Genomic DNA, 17,431 nt, shown 5'->3' with positions numbered 1-17,431 from the left:
CCCTCCCGGTGTGGTAGGTGGTGAGGGGGCGTTGGGCGGCACCACGGCTGCCTGCCTGCAGGAGGGGAGGAGGAGGGGAGCAGGCAGGAGTTCTCCGTCGTCAGAGATACGAGAGACCATGTGGACGCGCTTCCGTCTAGAAAACGGAGTGTGAGGAAAGGCATCGCTTTTGCGATGGGCTCGCCGCATTCTCCTGTTTTCCCCTGTGTACTCTTCTGTGCCTCCAGCTTCCTAAAAGACACACATCTCAATTTTAAAACAACTTCTGGGGCGCGTGGGTGGCACAGCGGTTAAGCGTCTGCCTTCGGCTCAGGGCGTGATCCCAGCGTTATGGGATCGAACCCCACATCAGGTTCCTCCACTAGGAGCCTGCTTCTTCCTCTCCCACTCCCCCTGCTTGTGTTCCCTCTCTCGCTGGCTGTCTCTATCTCTGTCGAATAAATAAATAAAATTTAAAAAATAAATAAATAAAACAACTTCTAAGTACGCCCCCAGATCCATCCGCTTCTTCCAGCCTTCAGAAATCCGACTGCAAGCCACGAGCTTGGAGGAGCCTGAGGGAAGACTTCCGCAGCGAAGCTGCTGTGGGATCGGGGCCGAGGCCACACGGCTCCTCCCCTGCGAAAGCGGAGCCATCCAGCCTCAGCGCGTTCGGAGGCGGGGCCGCTGCGGGCCCCTCCCCCCCGGCGGCCAGAACGAATGGTGGAGGCGGACCTGTGGGCGGGGACTCAGCCTCCTCTCCTTTGACCGCCCGGCGGCAGGGCCCGAGCGGACGGCGGGGGTGCTGCCTGCGGGCCGTGGCCCCGCCCCGGGCCGCCATTGCCGGGCCAGTCCGGCAGAGGTGCGCACCTTCCTCGCCTCGGCTCGGGGGGCGGAGCCGGGCGGCTGGCCTGACCAGGCTGCCCAACCCAGCTGGCATCTCCCCCACGGCCAGGCAAGTCTCCACCAGCCTAGCCCGTGCCTTGACGGGGGGGGGGGGGGCGGGCCCCCAGGGCCTCCCACGGAGGAGGCCCGCGTCTGGGAGAACCACCTTTACTTCCCGGCCCCAGAAGCTCCCGTGGGCACGACCGTGACCCACGGGTTCCTGAGGACCCTCCTGTCCTGACAGATCTTCACTCCGCGAGCCCGAGGGGCCTGACCAGCTGGTTGGACGCAGAAGCCGGTGCACCGATCGCATCCTCCTAGCGGCGGGGGCTAAACCCAGGATCCTCGTTGGGTCCCACCCAAGCCTGCCCTTCTGCTTCATTGCCCCCAGAGGGCACGGTCCCCAAACAGTGCACCTGCCGGCGGCCCCAACCCAGCGGGAGAAGTGGACATGAGGTTGGCAGGTGGGTGGTTTCCACAGTGAACGGGAGACAGTTGGAAAGGGGACGGGACTGGAGGCCAGGTGTCCGGAGGTCTGTGTCTGGAGGGGCCCGGGTGCACCACTGAGTGTGGTTTTGCAAACGGAAGGCACTGCACAAACACTCATTCTGTGACCTTGAGCAAATCCTTTCACCTCCCAGGACTTCCAAGGGCTGTGAAATGAGGATCAGGGTAGTCGATTTCTCCCAACTCGGATAACTGGCCGCTGTCTGAAAAAAACGAGTTGTGGGAGAGGCTCCAGGGAGCATGGCGGCTAGGTGGAGAGGGGGGCGGTGTGCAGTAGCGGAGAGGCGTGGTCTTAGAGTAGAAACTGACCAGAGCGGCGATGGGGTGCCAAACCTGCCCTCGGCCGGACCACTTCGATGGATGGCTTGGCTGGGGGAGGAACAGATGAGGGTGGGCAGTGGCGAGCAGAACTCAAGAGTTGGAGTTCAAACCTGCTAACGGTTGCAGCCTTGTAATGTATCCCAGTAGAGCTGGCTGGTGAGGAACTGGCTGGGAGGGTGTGGCCTCAAGATCAGCGATGGCTGGAGTAAAAAATACTCAACTGCTCTGTGGATTAATCCGAGACCAGGAGTTGACGCGGCCTGGGACAGAAGATGGGCACGTCCAGCGTTTCAGGGGAGAGTAGAGGAGGACAATCTAAGTAGGGAGGATGACGAGCATCCAGCTAGGGTTAGGATGTGCTGTCTCAGAAGCCACGGGAGAAATGTTTCCCGCAGGAGGACCCGGGCAGCCAACTGAGAGGTCAGGAAGATTGGGGCCGATGGGTGACCCAGGGAGTTGACCCCAAGAAGGTCATAGGTGGTCTTGGCCACAATCTGTTTCAGTGGGGTGATGGAGACAAGGCCACACTGGAGTAGGCTGGGAGAGAGTGGGTGGTGAGACTGGGGAAGACGAAGGGAGGGAAGAGAGGTCAGTGGCCGGATGAGGATGTGATTTGAAGAAGGGCCTCTCCTGTGCTTTCTTACAACGGGAGGTGTTGCAGATTGAGGAGAAAGAGTGAGAGAGGATGACAATTATTGGGAGGAGAGCTTGGGGTCCAGCTCACAGCAGCTGCAGGAACTGGCCTTCAAAAGGAATAGGGGAGCGCCTGGGTGGCTCAGTTGTTTAAGCGACTGCCTTTGGCTCTGGTCATCCTGGCGTCCGGGGATCGAGTCCTGCGCCAGGCTCCCTGCTCAGCCAGGAGTCAGCTTCTTCCTCTGACCCTCCCCCATCTTGTGCACGCACACACACACGCCTGCACGTGCGCACGCTCTCTCTCTAATAAATAAGTAAAATCTTCTTTAAAAATTGAAGAAAAAAGGAGTAGGGACCCCCCTCCTCCATCATGACAGGAGAAAAATAGGACAGGGCGGATGGGATATAAATATGTTGGTAGCCTCAGAGGCAGAAAGCTAGGAGGCTCCTGGGGAAGGCTTGGAGGCTCTTGACCAGTAAGGTCTGCAAGGCTCCTCCACACCTGCCACCGAGAACTGAGCTGGGAGCCCTGGATTCAGTGTCCTCCTTCTACCTACCAGGAGCTCAAGTCCCCCTCTCAGGCCTGGTGGATGGCAGCAGGTCCCCACCTTCCTGTCCTCTGCTCACTTCTTCCCAAGTGGCAGGGAGATTCAGTCCTGAGAGGCCCCAGGGTCATTCAGGAGCTCACTGACAACCAAGGTGGCCTTGCCCCTGTCTGTCCTGCCTCTAGGCCCCCTCCGCATTGTGGCCCTGGTTGTCACCGTGGGCCTTACCTGGATCGTGGTCAGCATCCTCCTGGGTGGGCCTGGCAGTGGCTTTCCTCGCATCCAGCAACTCTTCACCAGTGAGTATGGGATTCTTCCTTGCTCTGCTGTGGAGGGCACTCTGGTGGGCACTCTGGGCCTGTGGGCAGAGGCTTAGGGTGGGGTGGGGGCGGTGGGTTTTCTGTCTCTTCCTGGCAGGCCACCTCTAGCTGCCCTCGGTCTGTCTCCTGGCACCCAGCGCAGTGTTCCCCATACCACCCAGTTGCTTCAGCTGGGAACTCCAATCCCTACTAATTAGAACTGTGTGCCCTGTTGGAGTCAGCAGAGTCAGTGAGGGGCAGGGGGATTGTGCTGAACTTTGGGGACGACACCCCAGCTGCTCCCTGCAGGCCCAAACCGTGGCCTCTGGAATGGGGAGGGCGCTCTATACCTTATTATTAGCAGCGCTTCACCCAAGGACTGTTTACAATTGCAGTTTACCCTTTTCCCAGAGCAGGGGGTTTGCATCTGGCTCAGCCCTGACCCCTGAGCCTGACCAACGCTCCACCTTGAGTTCATGGTATAGGGCCAGAACGCCCTGCTGCTGGCCCCTGGAGGCCTCCACCCTAACACAAACAACTCTCTGTACCCACAGGCCCAGAGACCTCTGTGACTGCAGGTAAGGCTCCTGTCACCTCCCCGCTCCTCCCCCGTACCCAGCCCTCATAGCACCACCTGCCTCAAGTCCTCCCGGGTCTCTGTTCTCCATCCATCCCTCCCCAAACTAGCCATCACAGCCCACTGGAGCTGCTTGCATGAACCTAGAGAACCAGTTACCTGTTTCCAGAATACACTGGTGAGGTAAACATAGGATAGATGTTCCCATTTCAAAAGGGAGAAACTGGAAGGAATAAAGGGGTCACCAGTCCCAGCCAGTCTGAAACCCAGCAGGGCAAATGCCATCAGGATTCAAGGCCTGAGAAGAATCCTCTGTGGCCCAATGCTCTGTCCTCTGTCCCCACCAGAGCCAGGGGAGACACCCTCTGGTGGGGGCAGTCCTACCGTGTGGGCCTTTGCCGTCTCTGCCCTCTGCAGCCACTGCTCTGCTCTCAGAGCCATCCTTACTTCCTTTTCTGTCCCTTTCAGCCCAGGATGGCAGTGTTTCTGCTGGTATAAAATTCTCAAAAACCTTGGTGTCTTGTGGAATTCATGAGACACTAAGGTAGGAGACAGGAGAGCCGCGCAGATGTCTCCTGGATAACCCCACCTCAGTTCCTGGCTTCTGCTGACAAGTCACGCGCCTCAGCTCTTTAGTATCCATAGCTTGCTTTCTCGTATTTTGCAATATGATTAGACTGTTTTCCAAATTTTCACATTCTGGTTCCTTGGTGCTTGACAATTCCGTTTTCAATTTATCTTTCTCTCCTCACATCTTACTGTGAACAACAAGGAGAAACCAGGCTGTGCCCTCCTCAAACACTGTGTTTGGAAATGTCCTTAGCTAAATATCCCAGTTCAGTGTTTACAAGTTCTGTTCTCCACAAAACATTAGAACCAAATTTGCCCAAGTTCTTTGCCACTTTATGACGAGGACCACCTTTCCCCCGGTGTCTGGTAACATGTTCCCCATTTCCATCCGAATTGACCCCAGAAGCGTCTCTAACACGCCCATTGCCGGCACCACTCCAGTCACGATGTGCTCTCCGCTCCCTGCCTTCTGGGCTTTCACGGGCCTTTAACATCCATATTTCTCCCAACACTTTCATGAGTCGATCTAGGCCATGTCTAGCTGCATCTCGGAATTCTACAGCCTCCCTTCGTTACCCAGTTCCAAAGCCATTTCTACTTTGTGGGGGACTTGTAACAGCAGCACCCCACCCCCCACCTCCGGCTATCAAAGTCTGTATCAGTTTCCCCGGGCAGCTGGAATAAAATACCACAAACTGGATGGATTAAGTGACAGACATTTCTTCCCTCAGGAATGTCTGGGGAGCCGGAAGTCTGAAACCTAGCTGTTGGAGGGCTACAGCCCCCTGCAGGCTCCAGAGGAGGGTCCTTCCTGCCTCTTCTGGCTTCCGGGGGCCCCAGGTGTTCCTTGACTTGTGGCCATGTCACTCCTGTCTCTGCCTCTGTCTGCACACGGTCTTCTCCTCTGTATCTGTGTCTTCTCTTCTGTCTCTTATAAGGACACTTGTCATTGGATTTAGGGCCACCCTGCTTCAGGATGAGCTCATTTTAACGAATCATATCTTCAGTGAGCCTGTTGTCAAATAGGGTGCCAGGAGTTAGGACTTCAACACATCTTTTGTGGGTCACAGTTAAAAACCTGTAATGGAGGCCACCCCCCTCCTGTCCTCCCACCTCTGCCCAAGGGAATCAGGTGCTCTCCTCATCACCACTTTCCTGCAGTCACCCTCCCATCTTCTCCCTCCTTCCCCACCTGTGCTCTGTTCCCAGCAGGGCTTCAGCCAGGGACAGCCCTCCTACCTCTTTTCTCTCCTCCCACCAGTGGTAGAAAAGCCTCCCCGAGGTCCCTGTCACCTGGCCCTGAGGCCAGCCCCAGCAAGACGCAGAGTGTCTGTGGAAGTGTCCCTGGCCTTGGCCTGAGCCATGTCCTCTCCATCCCCGTTGGTCCCCTGTTCTGTGGCCACTCATTCCTTCCTGTGGGCTGGTCCTGACCTTCCCATCTCAGATCTCAGGTGACCCCAGGGCTAGGCCCGTGGGTCACTCCTGCTATCCCTGCCCAGAGCCACGAGTCAGGAAGTACAAATGTGGCCTGCCCCAGCCGTGTCCTGAGGAGCACCTGGCCTTCCGCATGGTCAGTGGAGCTGCCAATGTCATCGGACCAAAGATCTGCCTTGAAGATAAGATGTGAGCTCCTTGGGGTGGATGGTGGGGGGGCATGGGAGACTGGAAGGAGAGCGGAGCAAATGTGCCATTTGAGGGCTCTGCCCCCCACCCTGCTAGGCTCATGAGCAGTGTCAAGGACAACGTGGGCCGTGGACTGAACATCGCCCTGGTGAATGGTGAGTTCCTGTGATGTGGGGTCAGAGTTGAGATCGGAGAAGCAGAGCCATGTCATGACCTACCATCCTCCTTCCCTGTACCTTCCCTATGAGGAGATGCCTGGATATTTGCCTTGGCCTTCTCCTCCCCCTGCTCTCGCCTCTGGGAATTCCCAGGGAGGCGTGGGAAGGGGTCTGTGCAAGCTGAAGTTTCCACAGAAGAAGTGACCCAATAAACAAAAGCACAATAGCAGTAAAGAAGTTTCCAGGAAGTTGGATGGGCTGTAGCTGTCTGAACAAGAGGACACAGTGGGCATGAATATGGGGGAATAATTGAAGAGCTTCCAGAAGGTCTGCACCCAGTGGCCGGTGCCGCGTCCTTAGCCTTGTCTAGGGGGGCTGTTGGTGGTAGGGTGGAGTTGCCCTGGTGGCTCGCCCAGCAGGACCCCCTCCCTCCCTCTCAACCCAGGGGTCAGTGGCGAGCTCATCGAGGCCCGGGCCTTCGACATGTGGGCAGGAGGTAAGTGGTCGCCGTGTGCAGCAGAATGACTGGGCATCTTTCCCCTGAAGTGCCGCCGTCTGTCCATTCACTGTGGCTGGAGCACTTCCTTGGGTTTGGAAAAGGCAGGGAGAGGGACAGGTGTATGGTCATAGGGATGGCCCTGGCTTCTTATACCAGTCTGTCCCTTCACTTACTTGGCAGCCCTTGGTGGATGTGTTCCTGGCCTGATCCCTACTTTAGTTTCCTTGTTTGGAGTACAGGGATCAGTGGGGAACGGGCACTGCATGGTGCCTGATGCTCCATGTTTCATGGGACCTGTCACCGCAGATGTGAACGACCTGCTGAAGTTTATTCGGCCGCTGCATGAAGGCACCCTGGTATTCGTCGCATCCTACGATGACCCAGCCACCAAGTAAGTGATTGCTGCGGCCGGCCTCCACCTCAGCCTCCCACGGCGACGGCTTATACGTCTTCCTTCTGTGTGGCAGGATGAATGAAGAAACTAGGAAGCTTTTCAGCGATCTGGGCAGCAAGAACGTGAAGGATCTGGCCTTTCGGGACAGCTGGGTGTTTGTAGGGGCCAAAGGCGTGCAGAACAAGAGCCCCTTTGAGCAGGTATGGGTGGGGAGCCTGGCCCACCCCTTCTGCCTCCATCTCACCAGCGCACCTTCAGTGCACGCCTCAGGCTTCCCTGAATTCCGCTCTAGCACCAACACCCTTACCCGGCGTAGCTCCAGACCCCTTGCCGTCTGCACAGGGAGGGGCAGGAACTTTGGCCCATCCAAGGTCTTTAAATGGCAAAGCTTTCAGAATGGCAGGACTCACAATTAAGACTCAGGATTAACACTTCAAGATGCTCAGCCCTGTCCCAGCCTCCTGCAACCCAGCGCCCCGATTCACACTGCACTTCCTTCTCCCGCCAATGCCTGCTGCCCTCTGCTCGGCTGCTCCTCCAGAGCCACACACGTCAAGCGTCATGTGAGGGGCTGGGAAGCCCCAGACACCGTCCTCATCTTTGCGAGGCTCCTGGCCTGGTGAAAGCCACAGTGCTCCCCAGCCCTGCCCCCCCCACACACACACACAGCAGGACAAGGCAAATAGGCCGTTCCAGTGGTCTCTGGAAGGCTCTGGCTGCCACAAAAGAGCAACTCAGCACCCCGAGAAGTGCCCCCTCTTGCTTTGTTCTTCCTGAATCTTCCAGCAGCTCCCTGCGGGCCAGGTGAGGGCGGGAACATACATCATGTTCCCTCCTTACCTCCCCAGGGTGTGCCACGCCTACATAAGTGCCAAGAAGTTGGCTCCCCCACACTCCACCTGTGAGGGAAGCAGGCCTGTGCCGCTATTGCCATTTTGTAGATGAGAACATCAGGACACTGGGGCAGACAGGGAGGGGGTGGTGAGTGCCCTGAGCGCACGGGGGTAGTTGACACCACCACAGAGAGACTGAAAGCTCTGTGTGTCCCTATGCCTGAGGGCTGAGGCCATGACTTCCTGCTCCCCAAACCCCACAGCACGTGAAGAACAGTAAGCACACCAATAAGTATGAAGGCTGGCCTGAGGCGCTGGAGATGGAAGGCTGCATCCCGAGGAGGACCACGGCCAGCTAGCCGGCCAAGCGCAAGGACCAGGCTGAGGGAGACTGCGTGTGCCTCGCCGGGAGAAGGCAGTGGCGGCGCCAGTGCAGGGCTGAGGCCTGACCCCGCGCCCAGCTGGGAACGCTCTCTTGCCCCAACACATCGGGGCTCCAAGGCAGTGACCGGGGACCAAGTGTAACTGGTGGTGGGGGCTGTAGGGGCCAGCCCGGCTCACTTTGACAGGGGAAGTCAGGTACCCATCTCCTTTTTCTAAAGGTGCCTCCCCTGGGTAGCCCCAACCTGATCCCTAAGCACCTGCAGCTACAAGGGCCCAGGGTGTGCCTGCCCCCTCGCTGCACAAATGTGACAGCAGCCCTGCAGCAGATGGGGGCATCTTCTAGAATCTCTCCATCCCAGAGCCACTCGCTGCTCTTTGGGCTATTCCTGTTTCCAGTGTGATTCCTTCTGCCGAGCCACACCTGGTGGCCGCTTCAGGAACCTGGCTGCCTCCTGCCTTGCTGTCTGCAGGAAGGGGCCTCCTTGGAGCCAGGCTGGCAGGGGCGCTAAAGGGGCACCTGATGACCATCCTTAGTGCAGCAGATGGCGGCTTCTGAAGTTTGTCAGGGGACCCACCTTCTAAATGACTTCTTAATAAATTAGTGGCCCCTAATGGAATCAAGTGCATTCAGTGGGGAGTCGGGTGGCATTGTCCTTGCGGGGAGGGACATGTCCTGGAGGCTTAGCGGACCTGTTCCCACAGCCTTTGTAGACAGCTTTTGTTTCCAGGGCTCCTGCCACTGACAGGCAGCTCCCCAACTGGCATTCCCATAGCCTTGCCCAGGAGAGATGATTCTGCCCTCTGGGGATGCAGGAAACCCACCAACTCCCTCAGATACTTCAAAGGCCAGTAGAGACAGGGATGAGGATTAAAACCAGCCCGGGTGCCTCCCCACTCCCCACAGCCTCCCAGACACCTGCAGCACTTGACTTTGGATGCCTTTGAGATCAGGGCTTTGAAGCCCAAGTCATGTGAGCTGTTTGCCATTTCTTGAAGATTACAGTTCTGTTTCCCTTCATTGAGTGAGAACCAGCAAGAAACTATAAGGAGTATTGCTGGAATGGCACATCCGGGGGCAAAGAAGCAGTCTAAGGTCAGAAAAAGGAGAAAAGGCAGTTTGAACTTCCTAGATTTGGTGAATCCAGGAGCCAACCAGGCAACCTCGAGGGGGCCAAGGCAGGGGCAAAGGACTTCACAAGTCCTGCTCTGGAGACAGGCTTCCCAAGCCTTCACCTTCTAGAAGTTCAGTGCTGCCAGAATGTGAACAGAGTTTCAAGAAAGGAAAGTATTTAAGGAGCAGGCAAAAGAGGAATGAGAGGCCCGGGAACCACCCAGAGGGAGAGGCTGCCGTTGTGATCCCAGGACCTCAGAGGTCAGCGAAGTGGAGACACAAGGAAGGCCCAGATGCTGGTCATCCAAGTCCACTCCCAGCCTGACCCTGAGCTAAGTGCTTTATGTGCATTTATGATTTATAGACGGTCTTTTTATTTATTTTTTTTAAAGATTTTATTTATTTATTCGACAGAGACAGACAGCCAGTGAGAGAGGGAACACAAGCAGGGGGAGTGGGAGAGGAAGAGGCAGGCTCCCAGCAGAGGAGCCTGATGTGGGGCTCGATCCCACAACGCTGGGATCACGCCCTGAGCCGAAGGCAGACGCCCAACCGCTGTGCCACCCAGGCGCCCCTATAGACGGTCTTTTTAAGAACAGTTTTAGGTTCACAGCAAAGTTGAGCAGAAAGTACAGAGAGTTCCCACATCCCCAACCTACACTGACACATCATCACCCAAACCCGAGTTGACATTAGGTTCCCTCTTGGTGTTATACAGTCTGTGGGTTTGACAAATGGATAATGACATGGATCTACGACTGTAGTAGCATACAAGTATTTACTTTTAAATCCCTTATTATAGAAAATTTTGAACGTCCCCTGAAGGAGAGAGAATCATGAAGCCTATATACCTACTGGGCTGCCACAGTGATTGCCATGTGGCCAGTGTTCCATCTGCACCCCCCCCCACAGCCCATCACACCTTAGTTCCTCCATTGGCATTCCAGTTATACACGTATTACCCACATGGGCCTCATGACCACTCTAGCAAAAAAGGACTGTCATTATTCCCATTTACAGGAGAGATAAAAGTCCCTGGTGAGTTCAGGAGAGTTTCACTGGAACCGGGAGGCTAGAAGTCAGGTAAGTGGGGCTCCGCAAGGTTGGTAGCTCATCCCAAATGAAACCACCTCAGTGAAAGTCCACACTGCAAGGCTGGGAGGCACGTAGGCCCCACTGTGCCTCTCATACAACTGCTGCAATGGCCTGACCTTCCCCAAACATCCACCAAGGGCCTGCCCTGGACTGGGTTACATGATGGGAACGTAGGAGTGAGCCCTAGTGATGGTCCCTAACTCATCAAGGGGCTATGTCCTCACTGGGAGTCACCAGAATCACACAGATGGAAACAGCAAGCCAGCTTTATCCTCCACTTGGCCCACCCAGGCTAGGAAGCCGATGATGGTATGGAGCACAGGCTGCCCGAATTTCCAAAGTGGAGGTAAAGCTTCATCCTTCAGTCCTCCTCCACCAGGGCACCAGAGTGGTGCCCCTCTCCCCCTCTCCCGCCTACCCTTTAGGAATTAGGTTGCCTTTGGTTATAAATGCCAGAATGCCCACTCAATCTGACGTAAGCAAAAATAAGTAATGACGGGAGGGGGCACTTAGTGTCCCCATATTGGACCCCAATGCCCACAGGTGATTCTAGCCCCAATTACGTTATCAGGACATGAGCTCCCTCCATCTCTTGGCTCTACTTTTCTCTGTATTTGCTTCATTTTCAAACATGCTGTCTCCCCCGCGTACAGGGAGCAATAGTAGAGGTCCCAGTTTAGCAATCGCAGCCAAAAAAGAGCCCCCACCTTTCCAGTGGTTCTAGTACAAGTCCCTGGGAACTAGTTCTTGTTGGTCCCGATCGGATTATGGGCTTATCCTTGTATTAGTCTGTCTGGCTCCGATTGGCTATACCCAGGCGTGTGCCCACCCAGAGGCCAGTGTTGGAGTGATCCGCATCCAGACCTTGTGTAGCAAGGGTGGAGGATGGACAGCTCCCACAGAGAAAATTGAGGTGCTGTTACCTGATGCTGGGCAGGCAAAAATGAGTTGTCACCACTTCCCTGTAAATACCAAATGCATGCCATACTTGTGCTTGTAGAGAACATGTCTTCTGTGCATGCTTATTTGTCACATAGTATTCCTGAAGACGGCTGCCCGGAGACCAGGAGGTAAGCATACCTCTCGGGGTCACCATTGTGCCCCTATTACATAGTACGGTGCCAGGTCTCCCAGCAGGTCTCCCTGCAGTCACTATCGTTTGTTCTATATGTTCTGTCAGTCCAGATGACTTCTCTTTTGGAACTAGATATCCTTGACTGGTTTGTAGAGCCCTTCCTCCTCTCCTGTGGTAAATTATTAATCCTCTAAACCAACTACGAACATTCTCTTGCCTTTAATTTAGCCGTCCTTCTTTCCTGTAGACACCTCCGAATTCCCTCATGCCAGATACCCCACCAGCCCATTCTGGCTTTTCAGGGAGGGCTGAAGTGATTGACAGTAATGGGGAGCAGCCTTCTAACTACATTTACTCCCCTTGAGCCCTGGCACCGATTCCCATTTAGTTGGATCATTAAAACACAGGTTTCCTCCAGGGAGGACAAGTCTTTTAGGTTTTCATTCCCCAGCTCTTCTGGCTGACCCATTCCCCTTCTCCATCTGGCGGGTAATACCCCATCCGCAGACAGCCCCAGCTCCCACTGTCCTTTTGCAAACTGCACTCTTCATTGCAGCGTTGTGCCAAATGCAGGCCTCTCACCTGTGCCAGCTGCTTCCGTCAGGACCCCCCTCAACCTCATGTGAGAGGGACAGTATGTGGGATGTTCTGAGACACGGAGTACACACACACGAGGTTAAAGAACAGCCTAGAGTTAGGGCCTCAATGTTTTTGATCGCTGACATACATCAAACCCTCTTGAGCATACACCCCCACCATGTGTTTATCTGTTTACATAACACATGCACTACCCATCCGAACTTTATGAAACACAAGTACAATTTTGAAATAAGTAGAATGTATTTAAGTTTAATAGAGTTTTATTATTAAAGTTGTTATGTGCCTGAAAAATTAAAATACAGATGCTGATTTGTTTACATTCTCAATCATGTGTCTTCAGCACCTCCTGTGGACGAGTACCTGTAACTCAGGACCATTAGCCTCCATTACGGCCGTGACAAGTTTTTGCAGAGCAGTGGGAAGCCACTGTCCTGCTGGTGGACTGATTCCAGTTGCCCAGTAGCCTTTCAGAACATGCAAATCCGCTTAGACTTAGCACTTGCGTATTGTCTCCCCATGTCCTTTCTACACTCTCACCACCTCTTTGCCCAACTTATGCCATCTGTTTGCACTCCCTTTCCGTGAAGCCTTCAGATCCTGCTAGTGGCGCCAAATAGTTTTGAAAGGCGGACAAGCCCACTGATGTCCCGCAGTTTGGAAGCAGACACTCGGTCATTGCTTGAACGAAGGAAGGTGGAACTAGGCGGAGCCTGACCCTGGGCTCCCACCACCCAGCAGCNCCCCCCCCCCCCGGCGACCGAGCCGTGCTAACGGCTAAGCCTGTGTTCCACTGCCCCCAGGGGCCGCAGACTGGGCATGACTACGGCCCCTACCCAGAGCCTGTCGCGCCGTCGGCAACTACAGAAGACTCGGACCCGCGGCTCGAGGGGGATCCAGCGTGTGACAACCACGACCCGGAAGGCATCCAGGTCCGTGTGCGCCCGCGCCGACTCGTCGCTCCCAGATACGTCATATCCGCTCGGAACCGGCCCCGGTCGGAGAGGCGAGCCGGCCGCCGCAGGGGGGGGTGGGCGGAGCCGGCGGGGCGGGGGGCGGCCGGGCCCGGCTGGGGACGGGCGCGGCCGGAGGGCCTGGGAGGGGCGCGAGGGCCCCTTGCGCGATCCTTGGACCGCCCGGGTGGCTCGCCCGCCTGCCGACTGCAGAACTGCAGCGCGAGCCCGGCGGCGGCGGCGGCGCGCCTCTCCCTCCGCGGTTCGCGCTCGAGCTCTGTGCCCAACCCGGCAACTTCCGCACTCCCAAGTAGAGAGGAGCCCCGGGTCGGCAATGCCAACTGCCTCAACACGGAACACAGGGCCGGTGGGGAAAAGCGGTCGGCCCAGGGTTCCCTCCCCCGCCTTGGGGTGCATGTGCTCAAACTCTTCCAGCCCCTGAAGCAGAAGTGGTGTGGAGCTGGGCCAGAGCCCTCTTGCAGCGACTCAAAGCTGCCAGCCGCGCTGGGAGGACAGGGTGAATGGTCCTCAGCCTCCTCTCCCTTCTAAACTGGTTCACGCACACCCCAGTGGCTTCAGTCCCGGGTGCTGTCATCTTTTCCCTGTGACTCCCCTCCGCTTTGCTTCTCATACTCCCTCTGGTTTTCTTGCCTCCCTCTTCAGCGGTGGGATGCAAAGCTGGACCAAGGCCTCCAGGGTAAGTGACCCAAACTCCAAACCAACAGAGGCCATGGCATGCAGGGGTGGGGGGAACTTTCCCAGGGATGAATGAGCTTTTTGCTTAACCTGGCTTTCACCCCCTACTTCCCCTGCTCCCCAGTTTCAGATGAGGGGGAACAGGGCCAAAGACTGATAGGATCTGGAGAGGCAAGGGCCTCTTCCAGGACTGGAACACTGCAGTGAGGCACTGTGAGGAAACCAACAGTAGTGAGGATGACCACTGTGTCCCCACCCTGGTTGCCCCAGTTCCAGCAGGTGATGGTGGCTGCCCAGACTGAGAAGTGCAAGCAGTCAAACCTTTTATCCTGAGGCACCCTCCCCCCACCCAGAAACACTCACAGTCCCACTGGAAGTTCTAGGCTTTTGTAGGGCCTCATGTGGGCATGGGGAGGAGCCCCTGGACTCTGAACAGAGCCTCTCAGGTGTGACAGTGCTTCTAGGAGTTCAAATTCTGGGGACTGCCAGAGCAGTGGGAGCTCTGACAGGAGGAAGAAAAGCACCCAGCAAACACGTGGTCCTATCTGACCCCCTTCTAGCAGTTTCCTTAGGGAGAGAGGACCTGCTCCCTGCCCCCAGGAACCCCACCTCACCACTGTCGGCAGGTAGGGTAGGCCAGGTAGCCCCAGCAGCACCATTCACAACTGCACGTCAGTGGTAGATGTCAGCCCCTGAGGCCTTCGGCCAGTTGGTTACCCACTCACTGCACATGCTACTTTGCCCGCTGCTTTCTGCCTGGCTAGTGACACTCAAACACCCTGTTGGCCTCTCAGATCTAACCGAAGCCAGTGTTTCAGCACTCAGCTCTCAGCAGGCTTGTCTCCTTACCATCCTCATGCAGCCTTTCAGAGATTTCCTCCTGGGTGCGGTGTCACTCTGGCCCCTCTGTGTCTGTGTCTCGAAGCCCGTGGGGAACAGGCTAGTGGTGACAGGGTTGGGGGTGGCTCTCCCAAATCCCTTGGTATCAGGACATTTCTGCATGTTCACTGTGCTGGAAAAGGCCAGGGAAAGCAGGAGGTATCAGCAGTCTGAAAGGGAACTCCTATCTGTAGGTGGCCCCTCTGAGTGAGGGATGGGAAACCTGAGGCAGGTATGCTGGGGAAGGGGACAGCCAAATGGCACTCAGGGGCCAGTGCTAGGCATTGCCTTTTTGTTCCTGGGTTTAGGGCCAGGGGCTCTGCTGGGCTTTCAGATCCCCTTTGCTCCTGGACTCACAGCTGCTCACCCTTACCAGCCACCTTTCTGTGTCTCTTCTCTCCTCAGGAAGACCTCTGCCATCAAGGAGCACAGCATAGGGCCAGGCCCGGCCCATGGGCCCTTCTCCGGACAACCCGACGGCACCAGTGGAGCTGCTCTCCTAAGCCACAGAGGGTGTGGGCACACGGTCCTCTGGGAGGAGCCATGGTGTTTAGGAGGGGCAGGGGCAGCTCCCGGTGGTGGCCTGGACTGGGAGGGGGGGGAGGTTGCCCAGGCCCCCTAGGCATGCTCAGGGCTTCCTTGCTACTTGTCAGCCTACCTTTGGGAGCCCGGGGAATAGCCAGTGCCAACCTCAGCACAGCTCTGGGCCATACTGTGCCACTGACAGGGGGCCAATATTTGAGCATTGGGGATGGCTCCGTGATGGAGTTTGAGTTCCCAGAGGAGAGCGAGGGCATCATTGTGATCTCGAGCCAGTACCCAGGCCAGGGCAACAGGACAGGCCCTGGCCCCACACTGAGAGTCACCTCCTTGGACACAGAGGTGTTGACCATCAAGAATGTGAGTGCCATAACCTGGGGCGGTGGAGGCGGCTTTGTGGTCAGCATCCACTCAGGCCTGCCTGGGCTAGCCCCACTCCACATCCAGCTCATGGACCCCCATGAGGCCCCACCCATGCTAATTGAGGAACGGAGAGATTTCTGCATCAAGGTCTCACCTGCTGAAGACACCCCCACCACCCTGGGCACCGACCTGGTCCACTTCTCGGAGAACCCAATACTCTACTTGCTCCTGCCTCTTATCTTTGTCAACAAGTGTTCATTTGGGTGCAAAGTAGAACTTGAGGTTCTGAAGGGGCTCCTGCAGAGCCCCCAGCCCATGCTGCTGGGCCTCCTAGGCCAGTTCCTGGTCATGCCCTTCTATGCTTTCCTGATGGCCAAGGTCTTCATGCTGCCCAAGGCCCTGGCTCTAGGCCTCATCATCACCTGCTCGTCGCCCGGCGGCGGGGGGAGCTATCTCTTCAGCCTCCTCCTTGGAGGAGACGTTACCCTGGCCATCTCCATGACTTTCATTTCAACAGTGGCTGCCACCGGTTTCCTGCCATTGTCCTCAGCCATCTACAGCCGCCTGCTAAGCATCCATGAAACACTTCACGTGCCCATCTCCAAGATCCTGGGGACCCTGCTGTTCATCGCCATCCCCATAGCAGCAGGCGTGGTGATCAAGTCCAAGCTCCCCAAGTTCTCCCAGTTGCTGCTGCAGGTCATCAAGCCCTTCAGCTTTGTGCTTCTCCTGGGTGGCCTCTTCCTGGCCTACCGCATGGGGGTCTTCATCCTGGCAGGCGTCAGGCTGCCCATCGTGCTGGTGGGCCTCACAGTGCCCCTGGTTGGCCTCCTGGTGGGCTACTGCCTGGCCACATGTCTGAAGCTGCCAGTGGCCCAGCGGCGGACAGTCAGCATTGAGGTAGGGGTACAGAACAGCCTGCTGGCCTTGGCCATGCTACAGTTGTCCCTTCGTCGCCTCCAAGCAGACTACGCCTCCCAGGCCCCCTTCATTGTTGCACTAAGTGGCACCTCAGAAATGCTGGCCTTGGTCATTGGCCACTTCATCTATAGCAGCCTGTGCCCAGTCCCCTGAGGCCTCTGGGTCAAGCTTTCACCACCCTTCGCCCCCACCCTCCACCCACTGTCCCCACAGTTTGTGTACCAAAGGCCTTCAGCTCTCATGCACTATGCACTCAGAAAAAAATCCAGGCTTATTTTTTTTACTGGTTTTTTATTCTCCAGCTTTCAGTGCCAAAGAGGCCATGCTGAGTTAGGTAGGTGGGCACTGCTCAGAAAATATATTTCAATAAAAGAGAGAAGCAAGCCTGGGTGCCTTCCAGTCTTTGCCCTTAGGGGCCTGGGGGTGGGTAGGAAGGGTGTGGCTGGGTAGATGTGGGCCAGGATGGAGGACTGGCTTGGGTGACAATGGTGACCTCTGCACAGACTTTCTGTCTCAACCCTCCTTCCCCATGCATCCCCTGTTTGTGAGAGGTGGGCCTTACTGTTCTAGAATGAGCGTGGGAGGATGAGGGCAGAGGCCGGGCTCCCCAGCCAGCTCTCAAGCTCAGTTGACTTTCTGCAGCCAGCCTAGAGAAGAGGAGGCAGAAGGCCCTCGGGCAGTGGGGCAAAAGCTTGACAGCGCTGGGCCATTACGTGGACTCCTGAGCGTGAGAATAAGGGTTTGCATGACTTGTCCCACCAGTCCGCTGGGGGCGACCGCACTCCCGGCCCTCCCTCCCCCCGAGCCCCAGCTCCCGCACGAAGCCAACCTGGCCCAACTCGCTGCTCCTCCCTCGCGTGGCGGGCTTCCAGGTACCGTCGCCGTAGGGCAATCTGTCAGTCCGCGCGGTTCCTCTGCGTTCCCGAGGCGGGACTCCAAGGTGACTCCTCCCGGGGCCGACGGGGGTGGGCCGGGCCGCGCGGGGCGGGGGGAA

At 56.7% G+C, this 17,431-nt stretch overlaps 3 protein-coding genes across 4 annotated transcripts in view; all 3 read left to right on the top strand.

The window, feature by feature from the left end:
• LOC117797392 (EKC/KEOPS complex subunit LAGE3-like) overlaps positions 1-17,431 on the top strand; it is a 100,359-nt gene that overhangs the window by 72,371 nt on the left and 10,557 nt on the right. The window lies entirely within an intron of this gene.
• FAM3A (FAM3 metabolism regulating signaling molecule A) lies at positions 972-8,824 on the top strand. Of its 2 annotated transcripts, XM_019810380.2 has the most exons (9): positions 973-1,328; positions 3,056-3,169; positions 3,724-3,747; positions 5,816-5,939; positions 6,036-6,094; positions 6,543-6,593; positions 6,903-6,987; positions 7,064-7,190; positions 8,087-8,824. In XM_019810380.2, exons 1-9 carry the CDS (start codon positions 1,316-1,318, stop codon positions 8,180-8,182), a joined length of 693 nt encoding a protein of 230 aa, XP_019665939.1. In that variant the 5' UTR covers positions 973-1,315; the 3' UTR covers positions 8,183-8,824. The 2 variants fall into 2 exon arrangements, with proteins under 2 accessions (XP_034505495.1, XP_019665939.1); XM_034649604.1 differs by lacking the exon at positions 6,543-6,593 and having other exon boundaries at positions 972-1,328.
• SLC10A3 (solute carrier family 10 member 3) lies at positions 13,176-16,820 on the top strand. Its single transcript, XM_011237732.3, has 2 exons — positions 13,176-13,735; positions 15,019-16,820. Exons 1-2 carry the CDS (start codon positions 13,709-13,711, stop codon positions 16,588-16,590), a joined length of 1,599 nt encoding a protein of 532 aa, XP_011236034.1. The 5' UTR covers positions 13,176-13,708; the 3' UTR covers positions 16,591-16,820.

This window comes from Ailuropoda melanoleuca, chromosome X (genome assembly GCF_002007445.2).
Source record: "Ailuropoda melanoleuca isolate Jingjing chromosome X, ASM200744v2, whole genome shotgun sequence".
Classification (NCBI taxonomy): Eukaryota; Metazoa; Chordata; class Mammalia; order Carnivora; family Ursidae; genus Ailuropoda; species Ailuropoda melanoleuca.
The sequence above is the reverse complement of the archived record's forward strand: the minus strand, read 5'-3'. Positions and strand labels throughout refer to the sequence as shown.

Coding starts and splice junctions, on each gene's coding strand:
- FAM3A (XM_019810380.2), top strand. Junction 3,170..3,723: donor CATCCAGCAACTCTTCACCA/GTGAGTATGGGA, acceptor CTGTACCCACAG/GCCCAGAGACCTCTGTGACT. Junction 5,940..6,035: donor ATCTGCCTTGAAGATAAGAT/GTGAGCTCCTTG, acceptor CCACCCTGCTAG/GCTCATGAGCAGTGTCAAGG.
- SLC10A3 (XM_011237732.3), top strand. CDS start 13,709: ATGCAAAGCTGGACCAAGGCCTCCAGG. Junction 13,736..15,018: donor GCTGGACCAAGGCCTCCAGG/GTAAGTGACCCA, acceptor TTCTCTCCTCAG/GAAGACCTCTGCCATCAAGG.